Source organism: Pezoporus flaviventris, unplaced genomic scaffold (assembly GCF_033815535.1).
Source record: "Pezoporus flaviventris isolate CSIRO_AGI_PZ_B2104156 unplaced genomic scaffold, CSIRO_AGI_Pfla_v1 ptg000036l, whole genome shotgun sequence".
Lineage (NCBI taxonomy): Eukaryota > Metazoa > Chordata > Aves > Psittaciformes > Psittacidae > Pezoporus > Pezoporus flaviventris.
The window spans coordinates 10,356,153-10,374,498 of NW_026892584.1; the positions used below are offsets into that span (position 1 = coordinate 10,356,153).

At 40.0% G+C, this 18,346-nt stretch overlaps 1 protein-coding gene across 6 annotated transcripts in view; it reads right to left on the reverse strand.

Annotated features, from left to right (window-relative positions):
* The window catches only part of KCNQ1 (potassium voltage-gated channel subfamily Q member 1), a 402,777-nt gene that overhangs the window by 36,274 nt on the left and 348,157 nt on the right, over nt 1-18,346 (reverse strand). Inside the window, exon 18 of one of the 6 annotated variants that reach the window (XM_061463087.1) lies at nt 5,929-6,111. The exons of the other annotated variants lie outside the window; for them this stretch is intronic. Coding sequence (XP_061319071.1) covers nt 6,088-6,111 — 24 coding nt within the window. The 3' untranslated portion in view covers nt 5,929-6,087. Of the gene's footprint in view, nt 1-5,928; nt 6,112-18,346 lie in introns of those variants that run through there. 6 annotated transcript variants of the gene reach the window in all.

Consider the following 18,346-nt stretch of genomic DNA (forward strand, 5'->3'; position numbering starts at 1 on the left):
ACAGAGACAATCTGAACTCCTTCCTCCCTGGGACAGCAGAGTCTAGTGGTGAGGAAGTTATTGGGAAGGGGGGAAAGGCAGGCCCACATCCGTGCTTTGTGCAATTCAAACTAAGAACCAGCCTTCTGCACCCCAGCTTATGACCCCAACCACTATGACATTACCAAGTCCCACAGCTTCATGCAAAACATTCACTGGAGCAGATATTTCAATCACAGCCTCCTCCAGCACATGTGAACACTACTGGCTCCTCTAGAAGAGGCAAAAAGAGGTGGTCACTTGTTTTCTGGTTTTCCAGGAATTCCAGCGTGGGCCCCTGAATCATCTTCCCACTATAGCTTTGTTGAAACTGGCATGCTCTTGATTTTTTTTTCCCCTCCTTATTTTCAATTTTTACTAATTTGACACTCTCTAAGGAAGAAAAACCAACAGCATGCTGCTGGAAAAGTTTTAAACAGCTCTTGTTACAAAGCATGGTGGTGCCAAACCCAGGAGCAGAACCTAGGGAGTCTAGTGAACGGTCACAGCTCTAATCACTCAGTTACGTGCTTTCATACTACTAATTTGTCATAGAAAAACAGATGGTTATGGTGGTGAGCAGGGCCAGATACTTACACCCCTTTAACATTGATGACTTGCATTGCAACAGCATCCTTGGGACTTCAGGAAGCATGGGGCCCTGTTAAGTTAGGCACTGTACAAACAGAGAGTTAGATACAGTCTCTGCTCTTAAGGACTTCCTGAGAGACTAAAGAGACAAGACAGATAAAGGAAGGAGGAAAAGCAGAGAAGTGATTTGCCCAAGGTCACATAGGAAGAGCTTGCAGAGTTAGGAATAAGTCTCAGATCACAGGTCAGTATATTTCCACTTGTCCAGCACCCCCTCTGCAAACAAACAGCTGTGACCATTAAATCACACACTAAGCCTCCAAGAACTTTAATGCAACTCACCACTTCATAACTACCCTGTGTATTTTTTCCTACAAAGACAGTAGGGAGAAATTCACCAGCACAACAAAGATGGGTGTCATCGTTGCTGTACTCCCCAGGGACACAGTCCATCTCAGAACATGGGGTGTGCAGTACCAAAGTGCTGTGCAAAGAGGGATTTTCACATCAGAGCAGTTTTATGCAGAAAGTTTCATTAAAATACACTGGCACCAAGGACTAGAGAAAAAGTTTGCTTCCCGTATATCCCAAATACCACATAAACTTGAGTAGCCAAAGGCTGAAGCACCCTTTGCCCTCCAGTGTTTTGCTCTTATACCAGGTTCACTGGAGAAGCCAAATGCACTTTAATCCCTTTTTTATCATGCATTCCTTAAAATACCCAGCAGATGCAGAAGCTTGTGTGTAAAGTTTTTGTCTTTTACAGGTTAAAGAACTGTCTTACAATGAAGGCATTATTTTTCATTCAAAATAACTGAAATATAATCTGATAGAGGACATAGCCACCGAACTGCAAGGATGCTTGCTGTATTCCACAATATGTGTGTTCTACTCAGGCTAGCAGAAACCATGATTTTTTTACAAGAATTTTAGTAGAGGCCAATTTATAACTGCTTTCCCAGAACCTCATGAAAAATTACATATATTCTGACAAGTTCAAATGTAGTTCAATTGTTTCACTGTAGGCTTGCTCTGTTCCATGCTGTTCCCCGTCATGGGCAGGACAGTCAGCTAGGTGGATTTCCCGTCTGATCAATACACATCCTCTCATGTCTCATGAGAAATAGGCACCTGAGGAATGATGGCACCAAGGCCTGGACTCATCCTACCCAGAAGTAATTTATGTCAGAAGTGGAATTGCTTTAGATTTTCAGTATAGCAAATACAACACACTCTGAAGATCCCTATTTCTATAGGATTTTATGTGACAGGAGGGTAAACTCATACGGAATGAGTCCAGACTGTATGACTGTACAGCTCTGTTTAAAATAATGCAGGGAAAAATAGATTAAACCCTGAATTAAGGCCAGCCAAATCCAAGGGGTTCTAACCACAGAGCTAAGAATAATAACTAAATAAAGCATAATCACAAAACAAGTCATGGATATGCGCACTCTCTTCCTCTTATCTTTCAGAATGGGCATTCCCATTTGGTGCAGAACAAAAGATAAGGGGAGAGAGTTTTCTGAGTTTGGGAACCAGCAGCTCTCTGCACCAGCAGGCAAAGCGGGGGGGGGGGGGGGGGGAGGGCAGGGGGGTCCCTGCAGCAGAGCAGCTGGTGTGGTAGATCCTTCATCACTACCACATGCCCCTGGAGGTGGGTTTGCTCCAGACCACCTCTAGCCTGGACCTGGGGAGGGAATGCCCTTTGGGGTAGGAGTAGGTGCACTCCTGGAGCATATGGAGGGTTTGATTTCATTCATAACTCTCTCATGTTCTGAGACTGTTTTCAACAAAAACAAAACTGTAATAAATGAGGTTGCCAGATGATTGCTTCAGAAGTGCATTCCTGCTCTGAGCTAAAGCACCAAGGCAGCCGGTGAGATCTAGACTACCATTAATAGGTTAAAACCAAACAACATCTATTTATTTAGCACTAAAATTGACATTAGGTTTTGTTAAAAACAAAAAGAAAACAAAATGCAAATTATTAATATCCTTAGAAGTGTTTCCATTGCTCATTTAACTGATTTTCCCCTAGAACTTTTGCAATCCCACTGCGCTAAATTGTGAAGCAGGAAAGAGGATCTTCACTATAATGAAGTCTGACAAGCTAAATTCTCCCAAACTGAGCAAGCAGAACAAAGTTAAACAAGATTTGGAACAAGTGTATTCACCCAGGATATGATAAGCAAAAAAAAGTGCTTAAAAGAAGTCTTGATAGTCATACTAAAAATTATTTTAGTGATGGATTCTGGTAGCAGCTCTCATTGGGAAGTTTATGTCTCTGTGTCACCGTACACACTCAACTGCCCATCCTAATGTCCCAGTGAGCATGGCAAAAGCAACAGTAAGAATTTACAGAAGAAACTTTGGCTCTCTCAGTTAACAGTATTTTCTTTTTCTTCTACTTTTTGCTAGTTAGTGTTACATCCTTGCAGCATATTAGGCTACCAGTAGACATTCCTGAAGCAGAAGGATCAAAAATGACTGTTTCTGGCACTTGGCTAGAAGGCAGTAAGACCCTTCGCTTTGTGTTAGGACATTACCATATATGTAGTGCAACTGCTGTCCTTTCAGGCTGGGTATTCACTCTGTGCTTTACTAGGAATGCACTTTTTAAGAACCTCTAGTAATGCGGAAAATTACTGGTTTGCACTGGTTGTGCATTGAGTAGTATTTCATAGACAGAACTGTTAAAGATACAGATTTTGATCTATAAATCATTATGCAGCTAAGAGAAAAGTGGGAGGAACTACCATATTCCATAACTGCCTGCAGCCCTAAAGGCACCTGGGATCTGAGTCGGAGCAAGAAAAGTTGAGCAGATTGTGGATGCTGGCTTTGGGGAGTGGTTTCTTGCTGGCATGGGAGCTGGATGTTGATCGGTGCTGGCAAAAGCTTTCCTCTGCACTCAGACAAGTTAAATCCTCTATCACCTCTCAATGAGTACATACGGATGGCAGAAAGATTTTCTTTCCAGTTGATGACAAGGAAGCCTGTGAGGCTTTTTGAGGATCAGAGGAATAAACAACACAAACTGATAATGCCTTCTGTTTCTCTAAGGTGATCCTCAGCTTCATGTAATCTTGTCTGGGGAGTTAACAAGATACCACAGTGAGCTGGTAGGGAGCTGTGTGGAGCTCCTCTGAGTGGGAGCAGGGAGAAGATGGGTGGGCAGGATGTCAGATGGGAGGTACCACTCACAGCCCATGTCCGAGTGACTTTACTTCCATCCTGTGCCACTGGAACAAGGAATCTGCCAGTATGGATTTTATATTTTCAGAATTTATGAATTTTAAATTTAAGGAGGCAACAAAGAAATGAGGAATAAGCATCCTTCACGACAAAAGTATGACAAGTCTCTTCAACAGCAGCCACCTTGTGCTGCCTTAGAGAATACCTGAGGGACTGGCTGACCTTTATATTATTGCATATAAAGTGACTGCAGGGCTGGATTTGTTACCATGAACACACACCACTCTAGGAGCTGTACTTCTGGGTCCACTGCTGGAAACTACTTTCTGCAGTGCATGGTTATACTCAATAACCAGAAACACAGGCCTTGAACAGGCAGAGCTCGACTCAAGAGAAAGATCAGGTGGCAAAATGCTGCCTAAAGGAACAAATTAGCCAAGAGAAGATGAGATTAGTTTTAGTTTCTTCTACTACAGTATAACTTTTTTGCCATATGTCTTCAGATGAGGTAAGAGAGAATAACTGTATCTCAGGTGCAAAATTTCAGTATAATTTTCTGACAAGAAATTTAATAATCAGATTTTTATAATTAAACATTAGGCTTAAAGGGAAAACTCTTGGTGATCTATCAAATACCATGGGACACAGACTTTGTGTAGGCTGTCCCTTGGTTTGTAGGCTGAGGGCTAGGTGTCCCTTGGTTTCAATTTGAGGTTTTGACCCACAAACCATGTGGGAACTGGATTTTCCTCATGCTGCCATGTGAAAACAGCTACAGTCTGAGTGCAAGAGGGCCCAGTTTTGCTGAGCAGTCTGGAGAACAGTCGCAAAATTTTCCACACACCTGGACTGAGCTTTGAGACTGTAACAAAGCTGAAAGCCGGCCAAGTTTCTCCTGGCTTTGTTACCAGGCTTTTTGCATAGATCCATTGCTCACAGCTTTTTTTTCTTTTTTTTTTTTCCTTTTCTTTTAAAACTGAATCATGGGAGGAAAAAGGTTTGGTTGGGAATGGGGTTGAGGGAGGAGAATGTAACAGAGGAAAGAGTGCACATTTGCCTGCGGCAGGGAGATGCAATGCTGCAGCAATCAGTACCATTGCATGCACTAGCAGCTACAAACAGGCCGATAGCTTCAAATACAGCACAGTTGAGGGGAAAGGAAAAAAAAAAGAGAGAGAAAGAGATAGAAGACAGCATGAGCACTGTTTGTCTTGGCTGGCTAGCACACAATCCCCACCTGCATTTGATTCTGCTCAGTCTCTGAACTCCTCCCTCACTTTGGAGCCATGGCAATACAGGAAGGCAGGAGGGGAAGGGAGACAGAACACTTTGTTCTAACAGCCAGACCACTGTTTAACTTCTTCAGCCAAAAACCAAATATGAATATGGAAAGATTTTATGGTAAGATACATCAACAGACTGCAGCGGTTCTGAAAAATCCTTCTGCAGTTGCTCATTCAAGGTTTTCAACCTGTGGACTTTTCTTACGATTAATCCCAGTGTTTGTTTTGTAGTGCTAGTACTAAGTATTTACCAAGTGATGTGAACCATCAGTTCTGCCGTACAGAGCTCTGTCTGCTGGGAGTATTTTCTGGTCTTCATAATCTGCACTCACATCCAGCTCTTGTTGCTTTTTCAGTTTCACTATGGTTTGAAAATGAAACCCAGAAAATAAACTCTCTGCTTACCAGCAATGAAGCCTGGGTGCAGTGCACTAGAAATACAGCAGCCTTGAGCTTTTGAAAATGCAGAGAGAAAGCAAAAATTCTGTTGCAGACTATACTTTTGTAAAAATTAAATCACTCCTTTATTTACTTTAAAAATGTCTTCTATGTCAGTTTGCCTTTGCAAATATTCACTCTCCAAATGCAGAGCAAGTTTTAGCAGTACAATTGCTATGCACAGTCTTTAAGTATGCTGAATCTGGCAATAACCCCCCAAAGGATGCCATGCAGAGCAGACAGAAAAACAGGTATCATCCTCCCTCATGCCATAAGAGATCTCAGAATGAAAAGTTTGGTTTTGGTGTGGGGTTTTTTATTTTTATTTTTATTTTAATGGAGATGCCTCACATAAAGAGACATCAGAAATTAGAGGTAAAACTTGCAGGGCACCTGATGGTGCTGTGACAAGTACTTCTTGTGACCCAGAATGTCTCAGAAACTGGGGACAGCTAGATAACAACCAAGTGCCTCTCTGCATCCATAGGCAGCAATTCACTGAAATATCCTGATCTCTTCTAAAGCCTTCAGGATGGTAAACTAGTATCAACTTTTCATCTCACACACAGAAAAAACAGTGTTTCTAAAAAGATGAGCAAACAGAATTAGAAATGTGAAAAACACTATTTTCATGAGTCATGAGATTCTGTACAAAAGTCTGTCACTGTAAAACCATGGCACCTAAAAGCACTTGTTTAAAACTCAAAAAATGAATGTCCAAGTAGATACTCTAGTACAACTTAACAGGTATTCTGCACGTTACATATAGATTAGTGATTTTTTTTCATTAATTTATTTAGAATTGAGAAAGGGAATGACACCTTTAGTGGAAGCTGCAGTGTTAAATTATAAACATTTGAAAATGGGGAAACACAAAATTAAGATAAGTGTTAAATAAAAACAGCTAGAACAAAGGAAGAAGCACAAAGACCAGTTCAACATGCTTTCCTCATTCCCATCTTCTCCCCCTCATAGGCACAGGGGAGCGTGCATGGTGGGGATAGAAACCACAAACAATCCTGATCCCTGAGTCACTCCTGAGTCTCACATTGAGGAATGCTGCTGAATATCACTATATATACTGTATTTTTCTCCATAATGTAACAACACTGATAGGGTGACTTTCCACTTAAATAACATGGTGGGACTTTTTTTACTATATCATTTTAGTCCTCTCCAGCAAATGATCTTTGTGAAGGTACCAATACAGATTTTTGTTTTGGAACTAGTCATACTGATGTTTTCTATAGTCAGCAGACAGAGACGGGTAGCTAGGTTGTAGGCTACACAATTTATTTTAGATGTCTACTTTAGGATGAGATGCATCACGCTCTAGATATGCCTTTTTCTTTCCCCTGGTCATTTAGTCTAGACTTACAGATCAGAGGTCAACACTTAGAGTAAAATACCCAGAGAGACAAGATGAATCACCCTCCCTCTGGGTTGAAACCTTTGCCCTACTGCAGTGAATAAGGTTCAGCCACTGACTTCGATGAAACCAGAATCTCACTTATCATTATTCTGTCTGTGTTTCAGCCACACTGTCATACCATGCCATATCACAGTCAATAGGCCAAAAGACAACAACCTTTTGAGGCTGTGGGAATAGCCGTTTCCAGTTTAGAAGCTAAGCATGTTGTCTAAAGCCTAGTGGGAACAGGGACAACCTGCTAGCAATAATAACTAGCCTTGGCTAAGGCAGTGGTTCCTACAGACCTGGAGCTGCGAGAAAGGCTAGAATAGAGTCAGTGCCCAGGTTAAAGCTGGTTACAGCTCCCAACACCAATAATCCAAATCTTTACACCTCACCTGGAACTGCACGTGCAGGGAGCTTGCAGTACTCATCCTTTTCCTTCACTATTACAGGAACATTCACCAACACAACTTTCTATTATCTACAAGAATCTGGATTTTGGTAGTGCTGTAACTGGGACATCTTAAAATCAGCAGTGAAAGAAGGAAATGTGAACTTTCAAAGCACAGCCATTTTTGTAACAGCCTTCCACAAAACAATGAAGACATAGTATTTTCTCTTAAATCAAAAATACTATTTCTTATTCTCCCCAAATTTCATTATCAAAGCTTATGTGGATGGGGGTTGAGCATAAAAAAATTTCGAAGAGTGTTGTCCAATGAAAAAAAACTAAAGACAGTCTGAAGAAATAAAAATGGTTTTCTACTGAAAAGGTTTGTTGTACTATGCAGGAAAGAGAAGCTATAGGATCACAATAATAGACCATTTTCAAACAAAATTTCATTGCTTTTCAGTCTGTTAATTATGCTTCAGATTGCCCTAGATGGTGCCAGAAGCCATCTTAGAAGAAGAAGAAATGATGATAATAACACCAGTTTGGTTTTGTGGAGCCTCTGTATCTGGGTGGCATCTAAATAGAAGTATCTAAAGTGCCAGAAGACAATTTGTGGCTTGGTTTTGGATTCATTTACAATTTGGTTTGGCTTTCAAACAGATCTAAGTATGATTGGGGTAGGGTACAAGAACACAGAACCCTCTTATTTCTGTGGGGTGGGCAACGTTTATATTTCACTGTCACTGATTTGTGGTTAGCCTCTTCTTTTGGTTATTAAGTTTAATCAAGGTTATAGAACTGTTGCTTGCTCAAAGCACTGCTAGAGTTAATGATGCTCTGCGTATGTAAACATCTAGGCCTATGCAGCTGTGACTGCAGAATCAGGCCCAGAATTTGGATAGCCTTTAAGTACACAGTGAACAGAATACAGTGACATTTTTTAAAATACAAGACTGGTGCTGACTGCCTCAACAAGGTCACCCAGGAGGAGTCATGCAAAATACCATTTTAAGTCTTCCACAACATAGTAGTTTCAGTGCACAGCTTTCTATCAAGAATTTGCAGGTAATGAAATCAGGGGAAAGTACTGACAACTATATGAGCATTTAAGCTGTATGAACTTATAAGAGGCTTAAATAAGGAAAATTAAAACTAGAATGGCATTAACAGTTTAGTGTTTTTGAGAATGTTTAAAATATTAATAAGATCCCTACGATTTATGAAATCCCTTAAGATGACTGGAGTATGAAAAGTGACATGATAACAACATGCCTGGTTCTAGGGTTTCTTTATGCTGGAAGCTATACATGTAGGGGCACATACCAACTTTCTAAAATGCAACTAGGTCAGGTTGCACAATTCTCAGAAGAGAAGGTAGTTATTGTTTATTGTACTTAGATCTGTGGTGATTGTCTTTGTGTGGCACCTTCCATCTTGCTACTTAAACTGAGAAAACAGGGACTCCAAAAGGTCTGTCTAGCCCAAGTACAGGCGTGAGAGCTTGGCAAGACCCTGAACCTTGGCACTTTTATTTTAAAATACATTTGTAGATATGAGTGCATCATATATGTCTTAACACCTGTACACACACAACATACTGAATATTCATAGTCTCAAGTTTCCCAGATACTCTTTTTCTTAAGGACAATCACAGCATTTTAGAAGAAACCATGTTTCAAAAAGGGATCACAGAGATTATTAAGGGAGAGAGGGTGCATCTTGTGCTAAGAAAATAGAAATTAGCATGTTCAGCCTCATAAAGCAAAGGCAGAGAAAAGGTATTGTGGACCTATATAACTAAGTCCATAGAGAATAAGATCAAACTGTAATAAACTGGTCATGAATAAATGTAGTTAAAGCTAGAAAAAAAGGTTTAGCTGTCTGAAGAGTGAAATTCTGTAAGCTGCTTCCATATGAGCCCTGTGGTGATAGGATGCCTTAAAAGGCTTTCAGATGGATTTCAAGGGGATTAGGGAAGGGGCTGATTAATTTATAGAGAAAAATTCCCAGAAAACGTGTTTCTGATGCCATCTGTAGGTATCCACTGTATTGGTACAGACAAAGGAGTTTGAAAGGGGAATGTATCTCTATAGTGTATTTATCCAAATTAACTTAAAGCTTTCATACCTAATGGTAACCATAAAGAATTATTCACCCTCCTGCCCTTGTTTCTGATATTTTCCTCCATCCACTGAACAATTGGAGACTTGCAGTAGGAGATGCAGACACACTCATGTTTCATACCATTACATTCCTTTCAGTATCTAATTGGCACATCACACTGGCAGTCAGGTCATACTCGCACGCACCCTACTGGGTTTCCCTCTTTCCTCAGTAGCAAAGGTTATTAGTCATCTTTTTTGTCACCTGGGAGTTGCATTTCACACACAATCTCATTTTGCAATGCCCTTGATCGCTCCTGTTACGCTCCAATAGCATGGCTTTTGACCTTCCGCTATAAAACTTTATTTTTAGAGGCTAATTTTAAGTATTTTGTGTGCTATGATTACAGTAACAGAGAGTCTGTGCACTCCTGAAGGGGACATCTTTCTCTTGGTTGCAACTGTGGCGGGTTAGCCTCAAATGCAGTAGGTTGCTCTTTGCAGCCTAATGTTCCTGAATACCATTAAAAACTTATAAAAGACCCTCATATGCATGAACACAGGGACTGGTAAAAAGTCAATGGACAAGTCTTTTTGGCTTGGGTGGCATTCAATAATTGCATTTGAGAAAGCAGCTGAAAACCGGTTTAGCATGGATTCATCTAAAGTAAATAGAACATCTGGTTCCTTCTTCATTTTGGCCCATCTGAGGTCAGTTTTCATCCCAGACATTTCAGGGCCTCGGCTCTGAAATGTACATAAAGGGAGATAAAATAGCTATCTGGCAGGCAAGAAATACAACAAGTGGAACAGTGATAGGAAGTAGAAAAAGGGAAGTCTGGCTTGGGAAGAGAAGACTGAGGTTGGAACTGCAGTCCCCGAGGAATGGAAATCCCAGGAGGACCCTGGCATTTTGTTATGTGCCTATACTACACAAGAGGCACATCACCTCTGTGGCTTCTGGATCTTCAAAGAACCAGAGCAGCTGCAGCTAGTTTATATTCAGAGATATGCTTTGAAACAGGTATATGCAAATGCACAGTAAATGCTAAATAAACACCTTTTCCTTTTTTTCTTTTCAGAGATGAGACTCAAAAAACGCCTGGTATTCTGGGGAAGTATCACTCCTGAATGATTTCTGCCGCACGCGCATATGCTGCTTTGGCATGAGAACTTGCTGAAGCCCTGGGTAGGCGATATGAGGTTTTAAGTCTCTGTAACAGCATGATGCCATTGCCATCACTAAACCATCCTTGGAGCTGCCATAATATATACAATAGTGCCTTCTCTTTCAAAGCACCACCCTGTCATCCTTGTCTTTAGTTGAGGGAGATTGGGCTGGGTGCAGGAGCCAGTCCTTCCTTTGTGCTACCCCTTTGAACTTAAAAACAATACAATGTCCACATAACTGCACCATAGAAAGAAACATCTAGAATTTATTAATGGGAAAAGAAAAAAGAAAGCAAAAGACTGTACCTTCCTCAGGTATTAGGGTGGAAATAGGGTAGATGCTAATTTGGGTACAGCTTTTTAATGACTGAGTAAATAGCAGTAATGAGGCAGTTGCAAAGTTTATCAGATGACTGTATTCATTTGCTCTAAATATTGTATTTAGTGATTTGTGCTGATTCTTCAGTTTGTGGGATTAGTTACAGTTCATTGTAAGTTCTAACTGTATTTCCATGTATTGTGTTAAGACCTGATTCAAGAGTAGTTTTATTTGATAAAAACCAGATGTTCTTAAAAGAGACTCTCTCCTTCACAGTACAAAACATTATTCTTAGCAATTGTATGTACCTTACAAAATTAATAAGCACAGCATCTCCCTGCGTGACATATGACATTATTATATTTTTCCCTGTTGAGGGACTTTTAAGCCACTGGGGTCATGACCTCTGTGCCTTATGAGAAATGGAGAAGCACATGGTTCTAATTTTATCTTCAACCCTGCCCTGTTGCTGACATGTATGTTTACAGAACGGTTCATCTGTTGACCCTTCACTCACATTTAAAATATTAGCTAACATTTTTCAGTCCCACTCACACCGGTGCATGGCGATTAGCTGTTTTCTTTATTGCCTTTTGACATGCACATCTTATCCAAAAGCCCTTGACTGGTTTTCTAATTTGAAAACAGCATCAGCCACAGAACCAGCTCCAGTTTGTCTGAACACTTCTGCTCTTGTTATGACGCAGGGCACTTCAGATCTTGAAATACATGATATCACCCCACTCGCAGAGGAGACAGGAAACATCCTGCAGTGGTTAGAGATATCCCCGAAGAGCTGCCTGACTCAAACCCTGTTCTTGGCTGCCCTTCAGTCCCAAGCCAAGGCGGGTTAGGGTGAGCTCAGACTGACATGTGTCCTGGGGGACACTCTTCTCCCCAAGCTCCTGTGCACAAGGCTCCCTGGAGACGGTGGCTGGATCCCACTCAGGAGGAAAACCCTTCCAGAGAAACCAGCACTTTCCCTGGTCTGTGTTGGGTGCTGAAAGAACATACACTCACTTTCCAGCATGAAGGGAAAGAAAATGCAACTAGATAAGGCTATTTGAAGGGGCGGCCTAGAAAATGAGAAAGCTGTTTATTCTCCCCTCCATTTTCCCTTACATCAGGAAGAAGATGAAGGAAAAAGGAAGGAAGGGGGGGGGGGGGGAGGGGTGGGGAAATCTTATTTTATTTTCATTTTAAAGGGAAAATTTTTACCAGGAAAAATAACAAGTATTTCAAATCAAAATGACATAGAAAAATTAGGAAGATATCATTAGCAAACTAAACTCTTTAAGTTTTTTTTCTTATTTTAAACTATATTTTTAAATCTTAATAATTTACATCAACAACTTATAAACTGCTCTGGTAACATGACTTTGAAAATAACACAGAGCACCCTCACTTACATAAAGCAAAATTATTTACTTGGTTATTTTCACCATACTGTATTAAATGATACCATATTCAATAAGCTCATATAAATTTATGCCTTAACTTAAACTGCATAATAGGGCATCACATTCATCATTTGCTCAGTTCAAAATATTTTCATAATTGTGAAGCCCAGCACTCTCAGTTTCCCTATAATCTGTTGTCCCAGTAGGTATTTCCAATGTGTTTATTGATGTATTTGGCTTCCCATAAAAATTCTGTAAATATTTTCCAGGCCTGAAATGTACCAAGCTTACTACACTGTTAAAGAGACCTTCAGAACTGCTAATGCCTTATTTTTAGGGAGTGAGAACAGGGTCTATTTTCAGTAGTTGTTAAGGGAAGTAATTTCAATGAAAACTGAGCAGATTCAGGATTACTCTGTTTCTTGGACGAAGGGATATAGGTATGGCAGCTGTAATAAGGCTCTGAAAACACACGGTTCCTGCAGGTTTCAACCATCACTTATATGTCCTCAAAAACCTTGAGAAGGGATGAATAACAAGGTAGGGAAAGGACAGAGAGAAAAAAGTTTCAGAAAGCCATAGGCTAAGAGGCATTGATTTGTACTGTGAAAGAATTGGCAGAGAAAACTGAAGAAAGATGCTATCTTCAGCCTAATGAGCACAGAAGTACACCTGGACACCACACAGACATTGCTGTGTACAGTTATAACCTCATGATAACTACAGAGAGATTCCTTTTCTATATATTTGGGTTATCCCATGCACTCTGTGGTTGTAATTTGCCTATATATACACACAAATATCCACATGTATATTTGTTTAATAGCAACAGATGTACTCCCAAGCTATCTTGTAAGAGTCCAATCCATAAATAATCCTGGTGAAGTGTTGAAGTCATTGCTGTTCAGAGTGAGTTGATATTAGCTGGAGAACCAGACCCTAAAATTGTCTTACTTTGTCACTCCTATAATTCCTTTTATCTTTGTTTTTTTTTTTGTTTGTTTTTTTTGTTTTTTTTGTTTTTTGTTTCTTTCCCTCTTTCTTGATGGCTCCAGTTGTCAGAACAGCAGATATCGGCCAAGAGGCTCCAACTGCCAGAACAGCAGGTATTGGCCAAAAGACTTGGCAAACCTGTGTCTCAGGAGCTGATGCCAATGGCATTTAGGGGAGCAGCACTGGTGTTCAGCATATTTGGCTTTTTTCCTCAGAGTAATGAAGACATCATACTGGTTCTGCCATCCCATCCCTATAACCTCTGATCCTGGATGTGGAGTCTCTGGGCATGAAACATAGAACCTCTCAGGGCTGCATACAATCAATCAAAGCCAATGTCACCAGGGAGGCTGTTTCTTGCCATGCTGGCAATTCACTAATCGCTTCCATTATCACCCCAGCAAGGAGGACAGATGAACAGAGCACTCCTTAGTTGGTTGCAAACTGTGAACATTTTGCACATGCAGCTATTTCAGAAAACTTCTACCATAACCCATCTTTTCTTGTTTTCATCTCTGGCTTACGTAGAATTTAAAACTGCATTATTAGCATGCTGGATCTATGCCAGTTAGACATTACATAGCCACATGTTTTCCTTCAATAGTTGGGTGCAACTCAGATTTTGAGGAGAAAAAAACAATCCATAAATTCACCAGGTCGGAATTACACTGTAATTTATTAATCTACCACTGTAGGAGGCTGGATTTCCTGCCTTGATTTCCACCAATATACAACAATGCAAGTAGAGTACTTGAAGTTTTCTTAACGCCTGCTTGCTCACAATTCCTGTAATCTCATGACAATGAAGAGCAGATAGATTTGTTGCATAATACTATTAATAATTGTCAAATAATTAAAATATGACCATATAAGTATACTTTATATGCTTGAAGAATAGGATCAGTAGCAGTAAGGCACAGTGATCACACAGCACTTGCATCAAAGCCTTTCATTTTCTACCTTTTGAACAATTTCTGAGCCCACCGTGGAACTACTCATATTCCATGAATAAAGAAAAAGACACAGAATTTTTTCCAAGTGACAACTTTTCCAACATGACAATGAAAGACTTAGTACAAGAAAGAAAATCTAGTACATCTCAGCTATCGGTCCTCTGCTCTTTGCTTTCCATTCTGTCACTCCAATCCCATAGCCATAACTTAACAGATGTTTTACTCTTCAGGCAACTGTTTACAATGCTGAAGCTACTTCCTAGAGTGGGAATATACAACTTTAACCTATGGAAAACAGGTAGAAAAACTACACCAACAGCTGCTTCTACTAAGGCCTTTCTTTATGTCAGAAGAGGTCTTTGACTGCTCTGGTCCTTTTACAAATTTGTATTTTTGGTAACTGGAAGAACAGGTTCTCAACCTTCTCATAATAACATGAGCTTACAAGTCACCACAAAGGACCCTGCAAGATGATTGAGTGCTTTCATGGATGGCTAAAATACAGAAGGAAAGGCTGATGTACATGAATGCGAACATTTACTTCTCTTCCATGAACAAGGTTACCACTATCAGCAGAGTTTGCAAAATGTCACAGAGACTTGCCTGCATAAACTGAGTAAAAACATTACACACTATAAAATCCAGTACAAACTACTTCCTATAAATAAAAATTTGCCACTCTTGAAATAAATATTAAGAAAATCACCATTTTTGCTTTAAAAGAACCTACCTGCTTATATCCACCAACTCTTTAGAATATGGAGTGTTTCTAGCTTTGTAGTCATGTGAACCAACTCCCAGACAAAAAGGTCTGCATACAGAACATCTCTCCACTCAAACCTTCACTTCCCTGATGCTGAAGAGCATCATGTATCACTGTTGACACATGAATTAATTTCTGTTACACTCGAGTACATATATTTATGTGATTAGGAAATGTGATTAGTAAAACACATAAGAAACCCTGTTTTACTCACTACTTCTGTCAGCCTCATGGCTTCAGGGCTTCTGTGGACCAAGTTTACTGGGAAGACACTGTAAATGGTAGTGCTGTCACAAGCAAAGCAATCTGCAAGAGCATTCTTTGTGGTCACATTGGCTAAGCCCCAGTGTATCCAGAAATAAAAACTCAGGTGGGGCTGTTTCATCTTATGTCTTTATGCTGATTGCATTTCCTTGTTGCCTGCCTCTGGTGTACAAATCAACACTAACTTACAGTTCCTCACACAGATTTCGTTGTACGTAGTATATCCCCAGTTACATCTGATTTGAATTCAACACCGTATGCTTCAAGCCTGAGGCTTAATCCATTAAAGCAGTTTTTTATTTCAGGTTGGTAAACCCAAACCAGACCTGCAGGCACTTCATCGAATAAGCTTTCAAAACAGAGTCTTTCCAAGGGCAGTAGTGGGAAGTCAGATGCAAGGGTGGGTTGATGGGTGCTACAGGGCATCCTGCCTGCAGGAGGGGAGATGGGTTTCAGCGGGAACCTCAGTCATGATGGAAAGTCAGCATCAACACTGCCACAGGCTCTGGCTGGGAAGTGTGCACATGTCCTCCGTACTCATAGCGAGATTACTGAACAATTCAGTGTCAGTTACTGCAGTCAGACATACAGGATCAGATCTTCAGTGGTGATCAGTAACTCCTCATTAGGCCTATATAAAAGAGGTTAAGACTCATCTCTCTGTTTTTCATATACTCTTGTATATGAAATGTCCTCTCTGCTCTCACTGCCAGTCAGGAAGAGGATGTAAGAGACTCCTAAAAGTTGCTGACCTACTTAATTGTTTCTTGGCTGTGGCTGAAAAGCCTGAGGTACTGAGCTGAGGTCAATACAAATACCAGAGGTTCAGGCACACTGCTACAACACATTTAAGAGCATTCAAATTTAACTCTCCAGAACAATCAAACTTGATTATTTCTGATTCTTCTGACATATGTGGCATTGTCACCATCAGTTCAGCTCTTCTCCTGATCTTCTGAAGCTCACTGTTCCTCCTCTCCATGCCTTGTTTCCAGCTTATCTTTTGCCTGGGACAGGATTCCTTCTTCAATCTTCTTGTAAAAAGTTAGAATTATGGTTGTACCTCACAAAAGGTCTTGAGATACTACCATAATTCAAATATTATGGTTACTATTAATAATAACAAAAGCAACAAGAATAGGCATATATGTCACATTAATATTAGAAGTGCTGTGTTGACAGTTTCACTTAGGCAGAGGTAAACACTACATTTAAAACCATAAAAAGCAAGGGAAAGTTAAGTGTATGCTGACTTAAAAGGAGCTTGCTTGAAACGTTACAGCATTATGGAAGACATAACAAATGCTGCAGATACTACATGCACACAGATTTATGCACAGATATACTTTACCCATTTTTTGTGTGATGGATTTTCACACAAATTCTTTGCTGAAATTCAGAAGAACAGCAAGATTTCCATTTAGTCAGATAAAAGGGTTACAAAACATTAACACTACTGAGGGTGGCTTAAGCAGAGAAAGGAACTCAACAAGGTGAAAAAGTCCTTTCAAGTTCTAACTTGATGCTGTTTTGGTCATTTCTAGCTGGCTGTGAAGTTAGAGCCCCAGAACTGTGGTTTTGTACATGGTTCAAGTGTTGGCTGCATTTATGCTGGGGAAATTAAAATAAAAAAAAACGGATGCTTGCATGCAGGAACTCGCATGCATTGTTTAAAAAAAAAACAACCACCAAACCAAAACAAAACCCCAAACTGTGGCTGTCTTCAATTATTTTCCATTACAGCATTGTCTGCATATAATTGCTCCATGTTTTCCATTAAGGAGTGCCAAATGAATGAGTATGTTAAGAGCATAGGATGTACAAATCCCACTGGTAATGCTACCCTGTATCATCAGTAAATAACATGAAACACAATCTCACTTGACCTGTGTGACTCTTTCATACAATTAATCTGCATTTTTCAAGTGTCCAACATTATTTACTGTATCCTCCATCAACAGTTGAGACTGAGGACTCAGAGAGAGTCCAGGCAATGGAAAGTTAGACAGTGATTCCAAAGAGATCTTAACTGGGGCTAAACAGTCAAATGCCTTGTAAATGGGCTGTTACCAGAACATGCAGTCAGGGTTTTGGGGTTTGTTTTTAAAATCTGAGGGAAATAAACACTGCATAGGTCTTTTCTGTATATGAAAGTAAAGGACTTCCATGTGTTTTTACAGATTTGAAGATCAGCCCCCACATATCATTTTGGTTGCTCCCCCAAATCAACATTTTTATCACTAGTCTTCCTGTAGAGGTCTTTGTCTGCTTCTATATCCCAGATACTTGGATCAGACTCATTAGGCTGGGGACAACAGGAGTCCCCGGGAGTTGGTGCTTAGAAATCCCTAGCACCCCCTCGTCCAAGCAGGGTTTGGGCATCCCTTCTTAAAATCAGAAGGCATATGGCAACAATGCACACCAGGAAGCATATTGTGCCAAATATGATGCAGGGTAATCCTATGATGGAAGAATCCAGAAGATGTATTTTCATTTGCCATCTGCTAACATCCTCCTGCACAGAGCTGAGCCTGGGCTCAGCTCAGCTACGCTGAAGTTTTGCTTTTAATATTTATTTTTATTTCATGTAATGTTTATATTATTTTTTAATTTGAGTTGTATTTTAAATGTAATTTTATGTTTATCAATTGAATAAATGTTATTTATCTGTATAAATATATTTACATATGTATTTATTTCTATATAGTGATTTATTTTATTTTATTTATATATCCTTACTTTTTATTATTTATGTTTAATGGGAATGTCAAGCGCTGGAACAGGCTGCCCAGGGAAGTGGTTGAGTCACCATCCCTGGAGGTATTTAAAAGACATATAGATGTGGCACTTAGGGAGATGGTTTAGTGATGGACTTGGCAGTGTTGGATATATGGTTTGACTTGATGATCTTAAAGGTCTTTTCCAAACTAAACAACTCTATGATTCTACTATCAATACTTATTACACCTATAAACAGAAAATATAGTATGCAGCCCAGAGTAATTACAACGTACAGGAGAAGTTAATATACCTGACCTATAACAAC